This window comes from Haliaeetus albicilla, chromosome 4 (genome assembly GCF_947461875.1).
Source record: "Haliaeetus albicilla chromosome 4, bHalAlb1.1, whole genome shotgun sequence".
NCBI lineage: Eukaryota > Metazoa > Chordata > Aves > Accipitriformes > Accipitridae > Haliaeetus > Haliaeetus albicilla.
This window is the reverse complement of record NC_091486.1, coordinates 8896268-8921892: the sequence shown is the minus strand read 5'-3', so window position 1 is coordinate 8921892 and position 25625 is coordinate 8896268. Positions and strand designations below refer to the sequence as shown.

General features: G+C 41.5%; 1 protein-coding gene across 13 annotated transcripts in view; it reads right to left on the bottom strand.

Annotated features, from left to right (window-relative positions):
- Positions 1-25625, bottom strand: part of NCKAP5 (NCK associated protein 5) — a 392323-nt gene that overhangs the window by 208139 nt on the left and 158559 nt on the right. For 9 of the 13 annotated variants that reach the window (XM_069780841.1, XM_069780843.1, XM_069780844.1 and 6 more), the window contains exon 2: positions 14595-14658. In XM_069780841.1, the coding sequence (XP_069636942.1) occupies positions 14595-14658 (64 nt within the window). The remainder of the gene's footprint in view (positions 1-14594; positions 14659-25625) is intronic. The other 4 variants (XM_069780847.1, XM_069780846.1, XM_069780848.1 and 1 more) reach the window with 1 other exon arrangement.

The following is a 25625-nucleotide window of genomic DNA, read 5'->3' as shown; positions in this document are numbered from 1 at the left end:
ATCGGAAGAGAAGTTTTGCAGTGCGGGCCAGAAGATTTGTCTGAAGTTGTCTCAGGTGCATGACATGTTCTTTGGACTTCTTGTGACCTACAGCAACGCTTTCAAAACAACTGTATACTGTTTAGGTGCATGAGATGAGCTCTAGGCCATATGATTTAGGGTGGTTTCCACATTTCCGCTTGCTGAGATTAATTTTTGATAGGGCATTGTATTGTTTTATAGTTAAGTAATAGATATTTGCTGTCAGTTTGGATGAAATTCCAGCCTAGGTATAGTCTTGAAGAAGAAAGAGATTCCTTGAGCTCTGTAAACCAGTGTAGTCCCACAGCTCATACTCTTTCAATATTTGAGAAAGTTTTTCAAAGGGGGTTTTAAAAGGCAGGCAGTTTTCAGATGTTGTCTGCATTGTTTGGAGCATCTATAAAAGATAATCCCATGAACTATGGCAGCCAGTGGTCAGTTCAGACTCAGAAGATTTATTCAAGTGCCTTTTCACCAGGTAACGGTATTTTGATAAGCCACTATGTAAACATTACTGCAAAACAGTATTTTTGGCATACTTGCAAATGGCTATAAAGTCTAGAAAGAGTGGGGAGAAAGAAGCCATGAATTTATAGTCATGCTGGACTTTGATTTCTGAAACATTGATGCCTATCCATTTAAGGGGACTCGCTACAGTGGAATACTGCCCCAACAGAAATAAAGCATAGTCTGTAGAAAGGGTAGAAGACAAGTAACAGGTAAAAAGACAATGAAAGGTGACACAGCACTCAAGCTGCACTGTTTATACCTGGTATTGATTTTAACCTATGGAATTCATATGAAGCAATAGAGTATCTGCAGTATTTATTCCTACGCTTTCTAAAATGAGCGATGAAGGGACACAGTCTCAGAGCAGAAGTAACAAGGAGTGCCTAGCCACCAGGTTTCTTCTAGATCCAGCCATAATGGTAGAAGATCCCGCTCTGATCACTCCCGATCACTAGCTGGAGGTCACCAGCCTTTCAAGTCAGCAGAGAATTGCTTGAGGCTCAGGATGGGGTACAAGGCAGCCGGTTTAACGGAACCCACCACCACCAGACGTGCTTTGAAGTAACCCGGCGGGCTGTGCAACGAAGCAGAAGATGGAGCACTCGCATAACCCCCACCCGCTCCGCTGCCGTGACAGTGGCCCCCAGCAGGGAGTCGGTGACATCCTAAATGACTCTTGCTTATCTGCAATGCCTGTGTGCCTGCACGCAAAGCGAATGGGTTTTCTCCTCTGTAACTGACCAACATGTTCTTTAGATGATATAAATGGTTTCTTTTCTAAAGGACTGAATGCTCACGGAACAAATGGGCATGTGGCTGAATCAAGCATTTCCCGCTTGGATCTGTATTAGTGAGATAGGAGTTAGGCAGCAGGACACACATAGGATAAGCATTAGAAAAAACCCCACACTTCTGAGAGTTTTATTTGGCTTTAACGGATCGGCCAGTGGAACTGCACTTCGTTGCTCCAGGGAGCTCTGTGATTTACTCACAAACTAGGAGTAGCATGTGTTTCTTGCCCTGATGCTGGGGAGAGTTAGGGTTTCTTCATTTCCTGGACTTCTCATGAATGTATTTGTATTTCATGCTAATAAATAGGATATCAAGAAGTTAACTGAAATAGATGCGAGGCTAAAGAAAAATGGGGAGGATGGGAGAAGTAGAACTTAACCATGCCTGTTGCGAGAAGTGACTCAGAATGGTTTGCAGTGCTACCAGACCCCCACGGATCTGGCATATGCCAGTATTTTAGTTTTCACGCACACACTTCTATTTGCCTTTCTCAGCTGACACACTCCAACACCTCCGGCATCACTACTTTGCTGCTAGCTACCTTTCCATACAGCATTTCTTCTTCCCGGGCTCTTTAGAGCATTGCTCATGAACATGTCAGATCTTATTACAGTTTTTCTGCGTTCACTTGCAGAGTCCATTTATGGTCGGTAAGTAACTGCAAAAAAAGATACCTTATTTACTCAGCTGTTCCTTACATGTATTCCAGAGTCCTATCGCTTTAGTTTTCTGACAAATGTACCTCTTTTCATATTCACTCCTTTAACACTGCAGGCACTGCTATAGGCAATAGGGAAATGCAGTGGGTTTTTTTGTTGGCTGGCGCATGTTCAATGGTATTTTTAACAGAGCTGCCACTGCAAAATCTTCGTTAGTGCTGACGACGCACACATGCAGAACTGACTTGACTTTCAGGGGCCAGACTGCGTTTGCAAGTCTGGTACCTGGGAAAACTTGAAAAAATAAAAAGTTTGCATGCTGTTTTTAATTAAAAACTGGAGTAGTTAAAAGACTGTGTCTCCACCTGATACCATTTTGCAGTATCCCTTTTCAGTAATAGGTTCACTTGAATGTCTGTTCATGTTTCCAGAGACCAAATTCAGCTCAACTCTAAGTGCCAGCCAGACTCTACTCATTTAGTCCCCTTTCCTTACTAGAACAGGTAGGATAGATACACTTCTGCAGCAGATCAAAAACTCTCTGACACTTAGTTCTCTGGTCTTCATTTCCATGTTTATCTTTTTACATAGGATGTAACTGTTTCATTGTATCTAACCATAGTTTATTCTAATCTATTAATTGCATATATTCACGTACACGTTTCTCATTTAAGACATGACTAAAAAAAAATCAGGGTTTTTTTCAACTTAACAGCAAGTGTTGACAATTACAAGTGTCAGTTTGATTTTCTTGAAGAGAAAAAAGAAAAGATGTTTCTTTTTCTACAGAAAATACTAACTACTAAAACCAAGGAGTGCAGCTCTCCTCTCTTCTGCCCCTTCCACCTTTAGCACTAGTTGAAAAAAATCCAGCAGAAGTAGTGGCAGCTATTAAGCTGAGCAGAAGTTCTGTTCCTGGACAATAAAACACATAATCACATAATTAACACTCAGGACTTTCCATGTGCATCCTCTACCGCGTAGAGCACTAGAACAGGAGTCAGGAGAGTCATTCTAAATTTTTGGTATGTTTTGGCCAGCACACCAAGGTTTCACATCACTTCCGCACACAGTTCCCTCATCTTTCAGAGTGACAGATGCTCTGTAAAAGCAAGAGAGTGAATCCCCCCTAGCCCCGGACCAGGACAGCTCGGCAATGCTTTAGAGACTTTCTGGATCACAGCCATACCTATTTGTCTGTCCACCAGGTATAAGGAGTATGAAGAATGGGTTAGCAAACTCTTTGTAATTATATAGCCTTTAAGCTTTGGCAAGAAGAAATTCTGCTGTGCATCTGCAGAACAGGAAATTTGCTCTTCACCAGTGCTCCTGTGGACTACTGTAATATCTTACTAAAACAAACAACTTCCCCTCACTCACTCCAGACATCAAGTTTGATATCAAATTCAACACAGGAGAAATATGAACAATCTTTGTCTAAACGGGGCTGAAAAGAAACACCCTAGATGCACTGACCGTGCAAGCAAAGCCAAGCAGAGCTGGGTTCGTGGGAATCAGGGTGCACGAGTGTTCAGGTCAACTCTTCAGCTGTTGTGCAATTAGGGGGATGAACCCCATCGAGTATCGCTGGTCCTGCTCCTGCCCTGGCATCCAGATGTAAATCAGTAGCTATATGAAAAGAACAAAGCTAAGAAAAGTTTCTCCTTCCCATCTCTGTTAGATTAAACACATTTCCAGAAGCTGATATTCTTGTTTCCTGGGGGTTCACAAGGATATTTCTGCCAACCTGTTTATGTTCCTTCCAAAGCTCTTCCTTCTGAAATGCGTTAGATTGCACTCATTCTTCACACCTCGACTTCCACTCGCCGCCTCTTACACTTTTGAGTTTGTGAACAGGTTTCCCTTATCAACTGATGGAAGATACAACTGCTGGAAACCTGCCTTCAGGCTATCACAGCTGACAACTCTCAAAGTCTAATTTTCGTATGAGATTATTTTTCAGCTTCTCATTTAAGGCATTTATTTTCCTATGGTATCTCCTACATCAGAAGATTTCCCTTCTGAGGTGGTTTATTATCAATGACACAGGAAAATCATACGTAACACAAGATTTCCAACAACCACCTGGGAATTCTGACCTGCTCCTCTAGTGACGGCCATGAAAAAAGTTTCTTAAATGGAAAACTCTGCCAGTCACTGCCACAGGGCACTTTTTAATAGATACTACCAGGAACAGGATGTTCCCAAGAGATAATTTTTCTCCGACACTCAAAAATCATTTCTAAATAAGCAGTGTCACCATGGATGCCGATCACAAATGTGCAGCGTAAAGATGTAATTACAAAATGACAGTCGTGTGGACTGCACATACTGAGCCAAATCCGCTCTCGGTATTCATCCCAAGTCGCTGGGCTGTGATTATTCATGGCACATCAGCACCCCAGGCTCCAGGCAGCAATCAGCACTATTTAGACGCCCAGTAAGACCCTGCCTTTTCCCCAAAGAGTTCACTACCTACACAAGCAAGCAGATGAACAGCAGAAGAGTCAGAATGAAGCCTGTTTTACAAATGAGCAATTTAGATCAGAAATTAAATATTTTCCAAGATGATAAAGGATTTAGGTAGCAAAGGTAGTAACAGGCCTTGTAGGACACTAAAGTTAAAGAATACGACCCTTAATGAATTTACTGGAGAGTGGTTTTAAGCACCTGGCTATTTAAAGTCACACAACAGGGTACTGCACAGAAAGCACAACTCATCACTACAGTTTGGAGAATGAAGGAAAGCCACTTCACAGCCAGGTAAGGTCCTATATCAGGCCTGGTACTTTCACCGGTAACCAGAATAACTACAGAGTGCATCATGCCAAGCGGTATGGAAATAACACAGTCCAAACATCACAGTCATTCCCACAGTCTAGACAGTCTCCTCTCGCAGGACATGCAAGCAAGTCTGATCACCAGTTCCAGACTTGGAAAACTATGTCATGAGATCTTCATTATGAAAGATCCAGTAGAATATCAAAAGATGCCTTATCACAATGCAACGGACACAGAGCCAAAACAAACAGAAAGCATGTAAAAGCAAATCTTTTCCTGACAAAGCAAAAACTGAATTAAAGCTGATGAGATTGGAGTAGGGAGGGAAAGAAAGGAAGAATCACAGTTGCTAGCTCAAGCTATGTGAATCTATACCAAGCTGCGTAAGTTTAGTATAGGAAGACATTATATTCTTACTACGCTTTAGCATTTCTTTTAAATCCTGAACAGAAGCTGCAGAGAGGGGTGATTATGCTCTGCCAAAAGAAAAAAAAACAACAAAGCAAATGGGGCTTAATGGCACAAAGAGTATTCACAAGTTCAAATCTTGCACAGATGAGCTGCGACTAGTTTTCTTATCTACCTGCAAAGTGCTCTGTGGTTGGAAATGGCCCAACAGTTTTTCCCAGTTTCTGCCATCTCTCTTTGATTGACCTCCAACAGACTATTTTCTGTATACATATGTTTGCTCTTTGCCCAAAGGGAACTGGACAAGACAACAGTACCTCATCATGCTATCTCAGTGCCGCAGAGCTTCTGTTATGGATCTGGGCTCCATTGTGCTAGAAGTTGAACAATACTTGTTGCAGTAGAGAGTTTTTACTGTAACACAAGGCAATCTAAAGCACTGCTTGAGCTGACTCGTTCCAAGGGTCAGCACTGACTTCACGGTACAAGCTCCAAGAGCACTGCATTCATTTCAATAAATGGGCATTTAATGGAAGCAGCATAACTGAGCAATACTCTTGGTACATAAATTTTGTCCTTCCTTATACAGAAACTTTCTCTCCCTCCCGACAACCTTTATCTGTCCCATTCGGAGAAAAAAGGTCATTCTTCTGGACCCAGACAAAAAAAAACTTGGTTTGTGCAGGGACTAGAGCCACATATCACAAAAAAATAAAAATCACTAGAGCGGTATTTAAGTTCACCTTTGGATGACAACAGCAATGAAGAAATTAAAGACCGTACTCCCTGTCCAGCAGTGAAAATGCTCACCTACCCTGATTGGCTTGATTAGACTGAGGCGAATTTGGGGAATCAGTATTTCTGCACCATCTCGTCCTCTTTGCCCTGCTTTAGCTACACTTTACAAGAGAAATCAGTAATGAGCCCAAATCACCACAAGGGTGACTAATGCACCCCACAGAACCCCTGGAAGAGCCGATACAAATATGGAAACAACAGGAAAAGGCTGGAATTGTTGCAATGGATATTGTGACCAGATTTGAATCAACTGATTCAAACCAGTAAGACAAGAGGTTTTATTTAGTCTTACAAGTGGGCCTACAAGATTTTAGAACAAAACCTGAAAATACTAGAAAAGAGGTTTATTTTTAAAAAATAAGTATGAACATAGCCTTAAGATAAATTAATGGATTTTTCTGTTTCCAGAACTAACACTGCAAACAGACCTTTTACATGGAAGTTACAGTTGCTGATATTACAAATTCTACACTAACAGTTTAACTAGTGGCCACAAAAAAACCTCCCAGAAATCCAGTGATTTATTTTACTTGTAATATGCTAATTTCCCCAGCTACTTCAAGAAAAAGGTTGCAACACCAAGTATATCACAGCAGCTTCACTACTATTAATCTGTATAAATTTACCTTCCTAGTTTGCAAATATTCAAATTGGTGGCCCAGTGCATACATTCACCTTTCCTCTTCAGAGCCTCAGATGTTGTGACTAATTCTGTCCTAGCCAAGATCCCTTTCTTGCATTAGATAAAAAAAGACCATAAATGTTCTACCTCTTCAGCCTGCAGACTGGTGGCTCTATTCAGGTCATCCTTGCAAAAATATTAATCCAGCGAGCGTGTGGCTTCCTCAAGTCTACTCTTGCCATTGCCTGGAGGAGCTCAGGATTGCAGAGCTTAACCTTTGATATGAAAATGGCTGCAATTCACTATTATTAGTGCATGGGAGCATCACTCCTATTAGGCGGTGAGGTATTGCCTAGAGCGGGATACATCTGTTTCTAGTCATAAAGCGGGATTTGCTTCATGCTGAAGCCAACTGCCACTCTGATATTACATACACCCATAGATGTTATGAGACTGCATGTGCCCTTTCTGTACTTCAACATCCCCTGCTTTTGTTATCTAATGTATAAATGGCAATTTCTACTTGAGGGCAATTTAGTTGATATGACATACTTTCTACAGATTGCCTCTGTTTTACTTTCAGACCTTATATAAATGCATTTTTCTGCATTTTTTTTCTGCATTCAGCGATTCTTACGTAATTCTATTTGACTCCTTTTTATGTTGACTAAATACTTGCAGAAGCTTGTTGAAGAGACAGACCACTTCGGTGAGTTTCAGCTGAGGGGCAAAACTTATTTCTGCTCCTTCGGATACCGCAACGGTCTTTACAGCGCCGGTGCCTACGACAACATCCTCGGCCAGCAGAGCGAGAAAACACCAAACCCAAGGACGGAGTATCGCTGCCTTTGCAATGGCAAGTACCAAGAGCCCCTTCAAAGTCCTGTGTGTTTTCAAACACTGCGCCTAACACCTTCCAGCCCCACAAAACCTAAATCCCAGTGAAGCCAGGAAGGTCTGCACTTCCAGCGTTGCCGCACATTCGTTTTCCACCCGGGCTGTGGAGGTGGGTGTTCTTTCCAATGGCTGCAGCTCCCTCTCCTGGTGGAAAGCCAGAGCCAGGGAAGCCACCAGCCGGGGCAGCGTCCAGCACCTTCCCAGACGCCCTCACCCAATTTCTGTTACGCTTTCAACAACAACGGAATGAAAGTAAATTGATTTTAGCAGTTTATTGTGGAATTTGGTGAATAAACCGGACTCTGAAATTAAGTAACTAGGAAAGAGTAACACAGGCTTTGAGAGGCAGACGATGCTGAGCAGAAGCGATCGGGCTCGCGGTACTTCTGTTTCAGGAAGAGTGAGCAATCGGGTTTATTTTTTTCATTGGAAAATGACTGTTGAAAGGTCATCATTTTAAGTCATAAAGAAGAATCCCTAGATTCATAAAACCCTTAAACTGCAAAACTTGAAAATACCTACATATTTGCAAATTTGAAGCAACAAAAAAATACTCAGGACACAAGGTTTGATTTTAAAACGACTGAAGACGAAACTGCAAAGTTGTGAATGAGGACATTTGGCCTAATGAAGTATGAACAATTAGTGAGGTCCAGGAGCATTAAACTAGGCTTGTAAAGAATTTCAATAATCGTTATTGATGCTAACCACTACTAATGTCAATGAGTTTCCGTGAGGGCTGTATGATGAAGTTGCTAAGAAAAAGGAGCTAGAGAGCATGGCTAGCTGCGTATAAATACAGAGCTTCTCAGAAAAGACAGCGCAAGGGTCAGATTGCTTCTTTCCGGTTTACGATATTTAACAGTCAGAGAGACATTTTAAAACGGTGACTTTGCCTGTCTCTCTCTGCTACTTTCTAATTAAAGCACAGATAGATGTTTGCATAGACTTAAGGACCCAGAAGTTGGAAAAGACAATTTAGCCTTTTGTATCTCATCTTTAACACTTCATTTATTACTAAATATCATCTATTTTTGAATGACCCGGCTGCTTCTGCAGCAACAGCCTTCCCAGCTGCTGGAGGCGATTGCAAAGATTCATCACACGGGTGACAGAAAGCACCTCTGCGCTACTGGCAATACATTGTGCTGCCACCTGTAAGATCCCAGCTCAAAAGCAACCTCAGGATTCCCCCTCCTCCGTAAAAACAAGGTACGTAGTGCAGATGTTAGGAGCTGGGCTTCTCAACATACTGACCGTGCTCCTTTTCAGAAAGCTCCCTGCTAGCTGATTGATGGGGCAGCATTAATATCAGCTGTGGTGCTGACCACAGGAGCCAGGATGGTGGCCCGAGACTGAGTGCCCTGGCAGTGCTGAGAGCCAGGAGAGGTAAACGCAGCTCCTGGGGAGATGTGCGGAAAAAGCACAATTTCTTACAATCATGGGCTGCTCCTGTAACTGTGCATTTTCAGCTTCCTACAAAAAAAGATGGAGATTTGGCTTTCTATTTTCAACTTCATTTCACTCAGCTCAAGAAAGCATCATCAAGCCAGGGTCTGATCTCCTCCCTCTTTTCAACCAAAAACCAGCACCCACGTTAAAAGTCTAAATTTGAGCAAAAGAGCCAACAACTGAAATTACATACAAAACACCCTGGAGTTTGGAAAAGCAGAGAATATGGTCAGACTTTCTACTGATTTTGATGCGATTTCAATCAAGACCTTTTCTGCACTTCAACACATCTGTCTCCATGTGAATGCTCCAGTTTGGCAGTGCGTGATGAGGAGAAAAGGCAGAGATCTTTTCAAAGGTGATTACTTTAGAAGTTCGGTTTCAATCTGGGAAAAAGACCGGTTTGCACTTCCCATGGTTTTCTAAGAGGCTGTTACATGCATCTAAACACATTACATTTAAGAAAGTTGTAACAGGCAGAAGTGACTCAGTTCCTTGTAATAATGGGATATCTTACTGACACTGCGATTTTTTTCTGCCTTTCCTTTTTACTTCTTCCACTCTTTATTTAAAAACTTGCAGTCTCTACTGTTTTACAGCAAAAACTGTTTGTAAAGCAAGAATTGTGCTGATCGCATCAAAACTCATTAATATAACTTGTTTTTCCATTATTAGCACCATCTGAGCCTGTTGAAAGCCTTAACCAGGGCTTTAATTTTTCCACAGAGAGCTTTAAATTAATTAGTGGTTTACATGCTAACAAAGAATCTGATACATTCATAAATCAATCTAATGCAGAAGGATTACCAGAGGGTGGAAACCTATTCAGTGGGGACCTCACATTCACTTAACATGGTGGGTTTTTAACAAAAGGGTGCAGGTGTGGAATAGACGGGTACCGGGAAGAGCCCATGATAATCACTTTGCATCACTTAAAGACGCAGCAGGACACATGGTAAATCAGAGCCTAGGGCCCACCCTAAGTGAAACCCATGTAGATATAAAAGGCAGCATCATCCCACTTTAACCTTCACAGCTAAATTGCCAGAGTGGTACAATTTCTTTTGTATAGGTTACAGGCCACTGAACTAATGGAAAATAGAGTAGAATTAAAGGACTCGGATGCAGAAGTACAAACTAACAAAACTGGGTAACATATATGTAAATAAAGGTATCGAGTAAATAAAAACCATTAACATTTTTCTGGGTAATGATTAAACGAATCGAAGTCATTAAAACATGACGCAATTGTGTATACTTTTGGTTCATTTTAGGTTCTGAACCTAGTTTCTGCTAACACAGTACTTAAGCTGCCACGAGAACTCCGCTATGTAACTGTGGCAGCATTTTTCTCCTATTATTCCTAACCTGGCACTGTTTACTGTTAAGAAAATTTCACAAAAATGAACACTTCAACTGGTCTTGTTCTGTGTCCTAAAGGTCCAAAGTCATTGAATGAAAGTTTAAAAAAAAAAAAAAAAAAAAAAGACTGGTGACTAAAGCAGTTTTCAGTCTTTACTATGTTTTGAAATAAACTTGTGATCTATTTTGAAAGCTGCTCATTTTAATAATGGAATCTGTCACCACAGACACCTGCACAGTCTCCATCAAATGCTGTAAGAACTGTACACATATGAAGTGATAATCTTTTCCTTTATAAAAAAGTAAAATGTCCTCGATGAGTCAGAAGAAACATGACTAAGAAAACTGCGAACATGAACATTAAGAAATTAAAGGCCATAAGTGACAGGAAGAGCCACCTGCCAATCTAGGCTCAGTGCTGCTGAAACTTTCAGTAGATGGACTGGCAGTAAGTAATTGTGCATTTTGATAATGAATAATCAATATTTACTGATGGTGTTTCATAAAATAAAGAAACCTGAACAATGGTCAGGGATTCGCAGTCTGAATTTATTCAGTTCTCCCAATTCAAGTAATTTATAAATACATACTCATTCGATCCTGTATTAGGTACCAGATTTTCCATACAACTGTATGGAAAAAACATATCACAGGTTATCTGTATATTTCTGGTGATAAGCATTTATCTTGAAATGAAGTATCTTCATTTAATCTTCTATAGTACTTTCCAATAATTAGCTACTTCCAATAATAAATCGGTCATGAAAAATGTAACTCTGGGAGATACTAAAAACCACATTTCTTACAGGGAGTGCTGCGAGGCAGACACAGTGGTATCACATACAGTACATCCTGCCTGATCTTCAACCTCAACTGAAGTCTCCTCAGAAAAACGTCTCCTCATAACCACGCATTTCACCAGCACTCACCATGTGTTATTTATACAGAGGTACAAACCCATTTTTTGAGCAGAGATACCACAATGTAAGTAGTTTCTGCAGCACACGCTTGGCATTTATTTGCCGTTACTGCTTTTATGTATGTGTCCACCTCGCTGCAGCGGTTCCTGTGATGCTGGGCGAACCTGAGCACCAGGAGCCTTTCCCTCCCATCGCTTCCAGGGACCACATGCAAAAAGGCAACAGCTGGTTGCAGGTTACAGCAAATGCTAACTGACGACCCACCATGCAGGGAAGCAAATCCTACATAGCATATTCTCCCCTTGATTTGTGCTGGGAAGGCAATAGGGAAGAGCATCAACAGCTTTCCCGCATTGTGTTCAAATAGGTGCCAAATGGGAAGCGGGGAGGACAGGGCAGACCCACCGCACCACGCGTCCCTCCAGCACACCGGTGACAGGGCAGCACACACAGGGACAGGGCACACGCTCCCTGCTCACCCTAAAAACGAGCGTGGGTTGACGTAACGTGGTCACCTCTTACCCTACCTGTGACTGCAAAACCCAAATAGAATTTATTTTTTTAAAAGAAGCAAGAAACGCTAGCGGGTATTAAACGAGGTGCCATCCTGCAAAAGGCTTGCGTGATGCTTTGCACAGTCCCCGGGACGCGGGGGAGCGGTGCGGCAGCACGGCTCCTCGTGCTCTCTCCGCTTCACGCCTGGTATGAGAAACGCTCTCCACGAGACTGAGCGAGGCACTGAAGGTGGCATTAGAGGTGGCATCTGCTGTCACCTGCGCTCTTCCCAAATGGAGGAGCTGGTTCACTGAAAACCTTTGTGCCAATCTAGCTAGCACAACAAACAAAAAAAGAAAATGGGAGTAAGTAAAGGCGATTAGCTAATTAGTGATTAAATAAAGCTGTGGCCTGCCATGGGCGGGGGGTGCCATCCCTTTTATCCTGAGTGGCAGCCGGTGACAGCACAGCAAAACCCCTCGGGCGCCCTGTGGCTGGCTGGTACTGCTGCCCGGCATCCTCGCCAGCCCCCGAGGACTCCGGGCTGTCTGCGGGGGGACGTCCATCACACCAGAAAGGGCAGCACATGGGATTCAGAACCCTGCGGGCACACTGCTGGCTGCCAGCGCTTCTCCAGAGGAAGCCTCGTCGTTTGCCAAAGGCTCGCTTGCTCAGAATCCCTCGCCGAAATTTCACTGTGAATCTTTGTAAAGTATTTGCCGCAAAACCGGTGCGTGCTGCAGGCTCCTTGCCACGTGCCCTGAGAACGCAGCCTACAGAAGTTACTCCATCCCTGGCCTCCCCCGTGTTCAAATACTCCATCTCCTGGGCCCTTACTGCTCCCATACCCCTCACGGCCAAGCAAGTTCATTAATGTTAATTAATGACTGCTGTGTTTCATATTGAAATCACCAGTTCTAAGCTCTGAGACACAAAGAGGTTTCCATACGTCAACAGCTTCAAAGCAATTGTCTCTACAGGCGCACTCTTCCTCGGCCGTAGTTGCAGGATAATTGTGGAAATTACCCCTCAGGGAAGAAGGGAAAAACTACCTAGCATTTACCTTGGGGGAAGATTGTGCCCCCGGAGAGCTACCTATCAGCTCCTAATGGGTTACAACACTCGGCCTCTCAACAAATCATACAAAATTACCCTCTGGTTAGCAGGACTACATGATTAATTCCACAAACCCTTAGCAGAAGGCACAAGAAGTGTTGACTCTCACGAGATGAAGCTGCAAGGTGGGTGCATATACAAAAGCCTTACCAGCTCTAGAAGGTTAATCAACATTGCTCATTTCATAAAGTCTTGAATTATTCCACTAAGTATATTTAACACTCCATATATTATATTATTTCTCTGCCTCCAAGGCAAAGCTAGTTTAAAAAAAATTAAAGGAAACATTTCAAATAGAGCAAACGGCTCTTCCCAGATTTTGAAAACTGTTTACACTGAAAACTAAAACGCAATTGCAAATCCAATGCCTGATCTTTGCCATTCTTCCTCAGGCAAAATTCCTCCTGGAGGCAGCAGGAGTTTTATCTCACTCACTGGCTCTTGGATTATGGCTTAACAAAGTTTGTTTCTCAGTTCCTCCAGGACTTCTGCCCCAATGCACACAGTGGTCAGTCTTTCCAACTGCTTAAACCCCATCTCAAAGTCTGCTTGTGGCCAACCCAGCCACGCTCCAGACCCAAGGGCAGGCGCATCGGGAGCGGTGTTGGGATGGGAGAGGGCAGCAGCTCTCACGGCCGAGCTGGGCGTGCAGCAGAGACTCGGGGCAAATCAGCAATATTTGTCTGAGCAAACCCTACTTGTCTCCTTCTCTACAAGGCATTCAGAGGCCAGATGCCCCTGCCCCAGCACAGCCCCCCATGGGGCATCCCCAGCTCTGCTGGAGCCACGTGTAGCCATGGTAGAGAGCAACAGATTCAGAGCTGGTTTCTCCTACCTGTCACTTAGGTTCCTCCAAATCTCACTTCATTGTATTCATCACTAATAATGATTTATAAAATGCACTCAGTGGAGGCAGGTGGGATTTTAAGGACCCTGAGTCACACGGCTAATGGAGCGTCTGCTCCCCAGAGACCCTCTACAGCTTCTCCCCACTAAGTTGAACAAACTTTGGACCAAATTCTTTCACAGCCAACTGTGCAATTCACTCAATCAGCAGCAGTTTCATGAGTATGTTCAAGGGGAATGATTTGGGTTTTAAGGTTTTTGAATGGGTCTGCTTTATCCCATAGAAGCCTAAGACATTTTATCTGAAGACAGGGACAAACAAACTCCTTAACAGATGGGAAGAGTTCCTTAGATATTAAGTAATTAAGCACACTCAGCATATGTTGGCTCCTAAAGAAAATTGTTTTGAAGAGATAAGGCACTCTAAAAAATTGCGATTTGCAGTTAACCAAAAATCTGCCATTTCAACTTTTGCTCACAAGCCTAATCTCATAAATTGCTACATGAAAAATGAAGATATAAGGAGCATTACAAGATTTACAAAATTATCAGATTGATTTTTTTTAAGCTTCCATGCTTGTATTCTTCCATTTTTCTGCAGTTGCGTAAGATTTAACAGGCAAGAAAATCTACTCCATTTTGATCTGAAATTGCCTTTCCATGCTTGCCTTGCTTCTAATTCCAGTAAGCACCATCAGCAGGGAAAAGGAAACAGCTTTTCTCTACTGCAGCTCTTCCAAGGAAGCCAAGATAGAGCCTTGAGTTTCCTCAGATTTATGAACACATCGTCGGCACCCCATAATTATGCCCAAGACGGCCTTAATGCTCTGGTGACCGTCTTCAGCACGACAAAGCGCACCTAAGGCCTGAAGTAGTAAGACAAGAATCACAAAGCAGCGAGTTGCCGCAGCTTACCATTGCTCCTTCACTCTTACTTTGTGCAACTTCTCGCTGCAGCCGAGCCACAGACAGCTTCTCCCTACGGAAAGAAAAGCGTGTGAATAGCAGTTCATTTTTCACTGGCAGAAAGAACGCACCGCTTCCCCATCGGGGTGGCATTCCTGCACATCGCTCGGGTAACCCTCCTGGCAGACCCTGCTCTCCTCGCCATGTTTCTCTGTAATATTTAGCGGCTGCATTATTGTTTCACCTTGTGGCAGTTTGACAGAACTGTCAATAAATCAACTGAATTCAATATCATTTGCTCCATTCAAACAACAAAGTAGCTCATCACGCTGGCGATATGGAAACAGACGGTGCAAATCAGATTGTGTTATTTATTTTCCTATGGTCTTGCACATCAGCTTTATTCCGCACTACATTAACACAAGCCAGAAGGCTGTTAGATCATCAATAAATATATGCATAAAAATGAAATTTTAAAAATCTGTTCTATTCCTAAACATACTGTGCTGCATTTTGCAACTACTGAATTATCGGATTTTTTTTTTATTAGCTTTTTTTAATATAAGATCCTTACCCAAATGTTTGGCTCAACTCAAGCAACAATTAGTTTGCTTAATTAAGGATTTGGCGATCACAACACACTTTCACCTGGAAAGTTGTAAGAAAGGAATGAAAGTAGGGTTTTAGTATATGTAGAAAAGAAAAAGAGATTTTCACAGTGTATGAACTGGGAGAACATAGCACATACCAACTACATGAACTGCAAAACCTAGACAGTGGAAGGTGGTGCAGGAACCAACCACTGCAGGAGGCATACGGGAAGAGAGGAATTTGCTCTGGAAGCTCAGCAAAGCAGAAAATACTTTACGGAACAAGGAGGACTAAAGCAACCTACTGTAATTTAAAAAGGATTTAAGAAAAACAAAGACATTTTTTCAAGTAGGCTATTTTTAAGGAAGACTATCTATTTTTGAAATAAAAGCACCCTCCAGAAACTTCAAAGGAATTTATAAGCACATGAAGAATTTATCAGTACACAACAAAACATAAATTTGCAGATGAATAAATTATTTACAAAAGATGATCAGCTTTGAAAACTTCCAGCAAAAGGATTTTTGAACAACAATATATCCGTTATCAAGTTTGAAATTTTCCATTTACTCGTGTTTTGCCCAGAAATTCTATTTGGTCTAATCAGAAAGAAAGACCTGAACCATCCTGGTGCAGCATCCTGGTACCTACCCAGGATTTTTAAAATCTCTGCCCCAGCGACTACTCAGTACGATGTAAATGTAAGAGCACAGCTATGCGGTTTGAGGGCCAGCAGTACCGGCCTCGCGCCACTCGCGAAGGGCTCCAGCCACGCTGCCCGGCTTTCCTGGGACGTTTTGAGTTCAGGAAAGAAAACCTTCCTGCTGTGTACCGCAGCGAGATACAAAGTCTTGAAAATGCAGAGATGCATCTCCCAGCATTCTCGCCACAGAGAAGAGCAGGGGCTGGAAACTCCAGTCCCCCCAAAAACCTGCAAAGGTGCCCAGCTGGGGCTGAGGCAGGACCTGGTGGCCCATGGTCTCCCTGGGCTCCATAACTGCTCCTGTCATTGACTGGGTCACTCTCATCCATCATGAAAAGCTAAATGCTCTACGATATTTTATTCCTGATGTTGCAAAAAAAGTAGCCTTTAAACCATTTCTCAGGAACCATTTCTGCTGAGGAAGGAAGATCTGTGTGTGCCTGCCTAATTACTGCAGGAATGACAGCGCTCGTGTCACTCAGCCATAGCTGGACGTATCCTTGGGTCCCTAAACCAGTCCTCCCTCTCCATTTCAGTAGAAGACGTGGTATATAAGTTAAGTCTCCCTAACAGTTACCTTCCCCCACAACACTCCCCGTGCAGCCGGCTGGTGGCACCCTGCAAGCACGGTTATCAGATTAATACCACACATTGCTAATATCGTGATTTGTAAACATATACAATGTTGAAACTACTGAATATTGGCAAAACCTAAAGATGATATAGCCACAGCCCAGTGGATGTTGCATTTGTGTTACTCCAGCACGATATCAAGGTTCTCTTTTGCGCATGTGAAAAAATTACTGAAAGTTGAGAAGTGGCATTAGTACAGCATTGATAGCCTTAACGCAAGTATCCTAAAACCAGCTTCTAAAGACACATACCGCCCTCCCTCTTCCTTACTCGGATACTATCACAGGCAAATTAAAAATAGCCTGTTGCATTTTTGCACCACTTCAGTGCCCTAATATGTTTTAGTGGAAAAAGCGAGTGTACCCTTTGAGGGGGTTTTGACTTTTTGATTGCAAAACAAATGCCTAGAGATATTTTATGAGAAAAGATACAGGGGGGAAAAATAAACAAAACCCCCACAAACCACTCCTCTGTACACTTCCTGCTAGTGGTCTGGAGAGATTTATTTAGTTATTCCTCCTACATGAGGAGTACTGCTACTTTCCTCTCTTTGTGTTACCTCCAACATGGAATCAGTTCCACATTTCTCGACTCCTGCAATTTTATCAGAGTAAATTCCATTTGAGCTCCATCTGCAAAGAGGGCTCCTCCTAACGATGCCAGGTCTTCCCTCTCTGGGTGAGGATCCTGGCTGAGGTTCAGAAAGGGCTTCCTTAGCGATTTTCCCAGTGAAGGAGAGCAAAGACTGGCATTCTTATACTGGGTTTATAACATTGCTGCTATTAGGAACAGAACCACTTTTCAATAGCAGAAAATTATAAAGAAACCCGACTACCATGTAGGAGAAAAAATCTGCAATAGTGGATACAGAAGAGCCATCTGTTCCAACCGTGTCTAAAAACAAGGCAACTCTGAGGCAAGCAGACTCTGTGCTCCCACTTCAAACAGGTCCCAGCGCGTCTTCTCCCTCCCGCCTGCGCTCCCCAGGTGAAGGAGCTGTGCACTCGCAGCCAGACCTCCGCAGACGGTCACCTTCATCTAGGCAGGACGCACGGCAGAGGCTGAAGGTGCCTGTGGACCACAGACATCCCCGAGATCATTCCAGGGAGCTTCATTTCTGATGTGCTTGGCCCATCGCCTGCAGTGAGCCATTTCCCACTACCTCTATACAAACACATGCCGGTATAATGGGTGAGAGAAGCGGTCAGAATCCTGTTATAAGCCGACAGCATTTAACACCAATTTGCAGTGTTAGAAGTTTTGATGTAAGATACATGACAAGAGAGAAAAAGGACCTTCACGTCTAAGCCTGACCAAATAAACCTGTTGGTTACTACCCACATCTCATGCAGTTTTGATTAAGACAGCACCTTCAGTGACTATTCTCAGCTCCCATTTTTTAACATGGTGTTACAATTGAATAAGCATTTTACTATGACTGAGCTGCAAAAAATAATAAGCTTTTAGCTGCTTTAGCCTTTCAGATGTTTCAAATGCAAAGAACATTTGACACGCAGCTTCAAAGTTAATCTTGTTTTTTTAATCTGTGCTTTTAAATAGGAAAAATCAGTAGCATTACTTTGTTGCTATACGGTTTTATTTATTTTTAATCAACCATGTTTCATCCCTATAGCATGATTAATTAACAAAGTTAATTAGCAACTACAGCCAACCTGCAAGAAAACAAAATCTTCTCTGAGGATTTAAAAAATTAAAACATGTTCATTGAGAAGTTCTCATGTTCGCTTTTGAAACACCACCAAATGATAAAAGGTTTACAAAAACGCTCTTTGAAAGCACAGTTTATGCTCTTAAGTTTGAATATTTGCATTGTAAGTGGCAAAATTCCCAGCCAAGGACTTTGCAAAGAGATAATTAAAGGAGCCAAACAAGGATTCAATTATATCCTTTCCAGATGGAACCAAGCACACAAGTAGTCACTGTGCGGATGGAAGAAAGATACATTTCAAGTCTCAATATCGCTAGGAGATATTGCAGTAGCTTGTTCTAAAAAACAACAGTTTGAGGAAAGCCCATTTAGTCCAAGAAAAACATAAATGTGCTAAATAATCCTGCAAATTCTGAACTCTCCTTAAACTCAAATTTCTCCTTCAACCTCCCTTCCCAGCAGTTCAACTCATTCAACTACCAGACAAAAAACCTGTATCATATGACAGTGAGAGCTAATATACACAGCTCAGGACTTCACTACAAAACTCTGGTACTTGAACTTCTCCCAATCCATGGGGATAAAGGTAGGTAAGTCAATGCAATCACAAGTCCCCACCTATCGCATAATTTTGAACAAATGCTGATACTGTTCCTGATCTGGTAACAGACACCCTCAGATCAAACACCACAATAAAATCTACACTGGATGTGTGAAAGACTCCTTTTTTCTTAGTTCTCCTTCTTCATATTGCTATTTTACACCGATACAACAAAACCAAAAACTCTAGCAGTAGACTTCAGCTTCCCAAAATTTGGAGTAAGATTTTCATTTTTATTTTGAAACTTCAGATTCAGAAGGTCTCAGATACAGGGCTTTGCTTCTTCATCTAACACAGAAAGGTATTACTTAAAATAGCTTCTGGACAAAGTTCTGAAATAAAGATTCCCTTAAAATGTGCTGAATTATATCCATTTGCCAAGATCTCAGCCATACAGAATTAGGATACATTTTCAGTGGTAAATAATAATTTTACGGTTTTAATGAAGGAAAATAATTTTCTAGTTTTAATGAAGAACACAATCAAAACTCAAAAAGAATGGAAAATGTCTTAGTAACATCATCTGAAACTTAAGTTAATGCTTCAGTGAACCTTAATCCCCATGATCCACTGGGAAGACAAGAGCTCTATCAAACCCTGACATCGTCCTTTCCTGTCTTGATCACACACAGCAGCCCCACAACCTGCCAGCGTGCATTGACAGGTCTTGCATTTTCAACACTGACACACAAAAGATTTCAAACTTCTCCTTTTTCCTCAGTAAATTATTACTTTCCTACACAAGGAATGAATGTGGACAAAATTTAATAGGTATGACAGCTCCCAAGCTACTAATGTTCCTCTACTCTCCTTTTTTTTTCATGAATGGGAAAGTTTTCTTCATGTTCCATCCTTTCTTGGAAACTTTCACTCTGCAGTGATTTCATTTAGCAGTGGTCGGTTCTGCGCAATAAAATGAAGCCCAGCTTTTCCTTTCATTTCATAATCTGCCCTATTTGTAAAGCCAGAAAATCACCACTTGACCCACTGAAAAAGTCAAGCTTTGAAAATACACTTTTAACATTTGTTTTATTTTTGGTGACTGTGTCCAATCAGAGCAGCCAAGATACATGCCAGCGAGTCCTTCTGTGCCTTCTGCAGACTATTTTGGAGCGGAGAAATTCAAACCAAGTCTCCCACTCTATGTTATTGCTGTGAGATTCAGAAGGTGAACAAATACTTTGTTCATGCAGGGAAAAAGCAAACAGAATGATGACAGAGACCTGGAATCTGAATTTGCAAGGCGTCCCTAACCACCGTGACTTGGAACCACTCCTTCTTTATCACCTACCAAAATTTTTTCTCTACCTTTCCCCTCCACACACTGTATCATCACTTGTAGCTGCCACATTGTTTTTCAAATGAACCAGAAAAACACACCACTAAAATCCATTAAACGCGGATTAAACATAGCATGGTGCTAACAACTGACCTAGGGGCAGGGTGCTAGTCCGTGCGGAGAGACGCAAGCCCGGCTTCCTTCAACTCCTGGTTTTCCAGGGAGGTTTCCCATCCGAATGCTGACCAGGCTTGACCCCGTCGAGTCTATGAGATCTGACAAGGGAACAGCCGAGGGTGGAACGGCTGCAGTGAACTAATGCGCCTCTTTCAGCTCCTATTGCGATTGCAGTCGTTAGCGATGCCGCAACCTTCCTTCCTACTGAAGATCACGTACAACAAAGGCATTTGGTGCTTTATAAATGTCAGCGTCGTGTGCATTTTGAAACTGGCCTTTTAGAGTTGCAATGGTTTAACTAGATCTGGCAATAAAAGAGTCATCTTGCAAAGAAATATTCATTGCAAATTTAAAGCCGAGCAAAGTACAAGCTTTATTTAATTATTTTGACAATAATTGCATAGACTGGAGTTACAATAACAGAAGTACTAATCTGTCAAGCAGAAGCAGAATAGATAGGATGAGCCACCAGCAAGGCACAGGCTCCTATTTATTGCTAATTTATTTGTAATAAAAGATAAGCATACAGAAAAAACATAATTTACATTAAACTTCTCTTCTGCAAGATATGATACTGCCAAATTCAGACAAGCAAAACAGGTAGTAACTTATTTAAACTGTATTTTCTTTGGGTGACACTAACAGTAAGGAAAAAAAAAAAACAAAACAGAATTATAACTATAATCTAAAATAGGTATCAGCAATCCCCAGGGGCTCCCCATCAATTTCCAGTGGATTTTAAAGTATATGAAATCTGAAGCAGAAGTTCAAAGAATACCATCTAGTTCCTTTGCAGAAGCATCCAAACAAGACACCAAATACAAAAGAAATGCCATGGAAGAAACCATGGGGTAACACAGGGCTGAGTCACGTACCCTCGTCATAAAGGAGGAGGCAAAGAGAGGAACATAACGGGGACAGAGCCTTCATTATAAAAGCAAAAAGGTTGCCTTTGGCTATGAAAGAGGGGCAGAGCCACGGCAAAGAAATTAGAAAAGGAAAGGTTACCAGGAGTCCATGGCAGATTATCACAGGACTGTTTTCATGACAAATTACTCTCAGCACCGGCACGGCAGCTGAGGTTGGCTGGGCACTTGAACGCAGTAATTCTCCTGTCCTAAGCATGCGCGTGGGGACGGATAGCAACGCATTTTCAACAGAAGCATCTTCTCTCACATAGGCAATCTTTATTACTTCATTGACATTTCTTTTCAACACTGAAACTGTGGGTACAAGACTGCACACGTTAATGATTCACTGGTATTTCAGACAACATTTCAAATATATCTATTTTTAATGTTGGGGTGTCTCCTTCCACTATTAGTGTTGACTCCACAACACAGCTCACCTCTCAAATCCTGCATATATTTGGGCCAGCAGTATCAGACAGAGTTAGGGAGGTCTAGACGCAAAGTTTAAAATGTTGGGGTTTTTTCTTCTTGAGCTTTGAGATGGTTTTTAACCTTGGTAATATAGAAAAGCCAGCAAGTGAAGAGCAAAAGCTTTTTAAATAGAGACCTTTAAATAACGTTCATTAGTAACTGCTAAATAATTAGAATGATAATAAATAGAGCCACCAACCTCCCTTTCAGTTCCTTGACAAGACAGAGGGACAGTACCAACCATCACAATTAATGCAGTTTCTTGATTAAAAAAAACCCAAAAACCAAAAAAACAAAACCAAAAAACCCAGGCAAAAAAAGTGATTCCTTCCCTATGATGCACACATTTAGTTGTAGGATAAAAGATTAATGTCTGTATGACACAATGCCAAATCATCAGGATAATTATGAATTATACCAAGCAATCATTTTACAAATCTCCTGGAACATCTCACTTACGACCATTATTCATGAGATAATGTATTCAGTTGCAATTTTTTTTTAGATATATTCCTCTGAAGCCTTTCTTTTGGGCTGAGATTCCAGGCGGAAGAAGAAAATGGGTGGGGAAAAAAAAGCTGAATTTTTTTATGAAACACAAAACCAGAGGAACAAAATGAACATTTTCCTAATCATTTCCAGAGTCTGCAGACAGCAGTGAGAGATACTTAGAGATTTATTTTCAAAATCAGCCCAAATACAAAACAGTAAACTGCAGCAGGCAAGGGAGTTACACCTGGCTATCAACTTTAATGCAACATCAAGTACGAAACATCAAACACCTAAGTGCCAAGAAACACCAAGTAAACAGGACTATAGAACTGAACTCTGAAATACATCTAAAGTACAGGTTTTCACATTATACATTAAATAGTCCATGCATTATGTAAACCTTGCATTTATTGAAAAGCATAGTAAAGGTTTTAGTAGGGCCAAATTCTGTGCAGATTTACTCCCTGTTTAAACTTTTGATTCAATATATCCCATAAACTACTAAAACATACTACTACAAATAAATGAGCACAGGATCTGTCCCACAAAATTTGTTACTATTGAAAGTGGTACATTAACCATAAACCTTATTGTCTCTGTTCTACAACCCACACCATAAAACACCTAGCAAATACATTTTGACAAATTCACACTGTTGTAGTTTGGAATTTCTTGACATAAGTGACTGATTTATCAATTTTAATGTTACATTAACAGTAATATTTGTATTTAATGCTGTATTATTTCTGCCAATGAGTTGCAATCCAATAAGCATACAGTGGGAATTATTATGATTAGGCAAGCTGCCAAGTTCTCAAAGATTTATCATCATGGAAAACCTCAGTGTTCAAATGGGAAAAAAAGAAGAAAAGGACTAACAGAAGGCAATTTGGAATATTAATTCAGCAAAAGAAACTTTAAATTATAATATAGGCAGCTGTTGTACATAGATCCCCATCCTTTACTACAAGAATGTATCCTTTTGGCTGTTCTTTTCGGGTGCTACTTTAATATACCTTACACAAATGAAACGATCTGTTTAATTAAAGCCCTAAAATGCTCTAAAATGGTACCAAATCTCTTTCTGAGAATTCTTTCACAGTACAAGGCCTACAGTTTGCACTTTCTAATTAGAACAAAATAGTAGTGTTCATCTTCTTTTTGACAGCATCCTCACAGCCACTGCATCATTCTTACGACCTTCTCCAGTACAGGTCAGTGTGGAAAGCAAATTTTACACTACCACCTTTCCCTTCTGGTACACTACTAATTCACCTGATCCTCCTGTACTAGTATATGGTCCAGGAACTCCACTTCTTTAAATGGGACGATAAGACAGCAAGACTGGTTGCTAAAAACCTCCCGGTTTAGCCTGATAGTGCAGCTGGGTTCAAAGTGGGTGATGAAAGAGGCACGGGGTCATTGCTACATGACAGTCTGGCCCACCGGAGAAAGGCAACAGTTTAAGCCACCACCTTTTACCCCCTCTTATTTCCAACACACGCAACTGCCACTCTTCATTTCACATGCCCACAAGATGCTTTTTTTGGTCCTCGTCCCCAAATACACCTGCTCTCATCGCTGGAAGTACCGAAGCTGGTGACATTTGGCTGTTCAGCGGAGCTGACACGGGCCTGGCAACGCATCCATCCCCAACACAAGGAAGATACTGCTAAAGCAGATGCCACTTTCAAGAGAGTCAGATTTTGATTTCTGTGACTCAGTGAAACTGAAAGCAACAGCAGAGATGTGAATACAGCCGCTCTCTCCACATAGCCATCGAAAGATTATTTTTTTAATGCACATTCAAGAAACAAGAGCTAGAGCAAGGACTAGAAAGAAACCACTATGTGTAAAGGTACTTTTCACATCTTGCCTTTCTTCAGCATGTCATTCAGCACTCCTACTGTACTCTAGATTTAAAACCAGCCTACTGTTGTAGGCTGTGCACTGCATCGCCATTAGGGAAAGTGTAGCTGTTTCTCCTCAGTTTAACTGCTCCTAGCAGTGTCTCTCAGCCTGTGAGTGTGCGAGTTCTTGGTGGTTTGCTGTTCATCTTACGCTGGGTCAGGCCGTTCTCTAGACTGGGTGAAGTCTCAGTTCTTGTGTTCCTCGTTGGGGTATTCTGTATGGTTTGAAATACTAGATCCTTACAGCATACACATTTCTACTATTTTTTATCACACTGTTTACTCAGGTTTTATTTAAAAATAAATATCTGGAATCCAGAAGGTATCTACTGATATATGAGGAACTCTCTGGATTGTGACCTGACCAGAATTAGCTGGGAATCCTGAACTCCTTCAGCCATTTCTAGCAGAAGTGAATTCTTTTTTTACTAAGGCTGGACTTAAGAAGACCTTGAAAAATGAAAAACAAAGGAATAAATAGGTTTTCTTTTTGCAGAGGACTTGGAAGTTGAGCTAACAAATCCCCCAATCACTGGTTGCTCATATATATTTTTTCTCTGGAGATTTGTCACACGAAGATGATGTGCTGTGGAAATTCTTTTGAAAGGATATGCATTTCCCTAAAGGATTTTTAATGAGAATTTATTGCTCATGAAAGATTCAGGATTGGCAGCACTTCAGTATTCAGTTAACGATCTTTGTTTATTAACATAAAATGCATCACACTTAACAGCAGTGTAACTTTCCCAACCAATGCATCAAAGCACAAAAGAATTCTCACTCCTTCAGTCTTATCCCCTGAGGCTGTCTGAGAGGGTGCTAGCTGAAATTTATATCGTTGTACTCTATGAAAATCAAGTCAGAACCCTTGTTTCACATAAGGCTGAAAATCATGGAAACTTTTTTTCATAACCAAAATTACTCAGACATAAACTAACAGCAAGAAATGGCAGCAGACTTCTGTTACTTCTCATAGTGCCTATTCCTTCCATGCAAACATTTTACCAGTATTGGAAGATCTTTGCTTAGTCCTAATCCTAATTGCTCTTAAATTCCATGGGTAACATTCACTCGAAGTGCTGATTCCACATCCTATTAGTAAATTACCACCTTCTGAAACTGAATGAATTTGCAAGAAAGTGATGAAGGCTATAGACAACTGGGTCTGTAAACCAGAGATGCCAGAAACAAACCACTAAGCCATCTCTTGTATTTCTATGGAAATAAAAAGGCAGAAGTGCATTTCTTCAGGAAAAAAAGGACCAAATGCACAATTGAAGAAAAACGGGGTGTAAGACACAAAAATCAAATGCATTGTTTTGGACACTAAGCTCAACCAAGCTCTTAGATCCCACTGCTTTCTTCATAACTAGCTTTGCTTCTGCTCTGCCCGAGTGATACATCCAACTCTCGTTTGCTTGTGAGAATGTTTAGAAAGATTTTTCTCCCTGTTCTCTACAAAGCTTTTCAGTTTTGCTCTTACAATTCAAAGAAGATACCCGAATCTGCTTCATTACTGGTTGACCTCTTACCTCTGTTTTCCACTCCTTTGTTCCCAGATCATCACAACACATTCCTGGTATTCTTTGTAATCTCTTTTTTG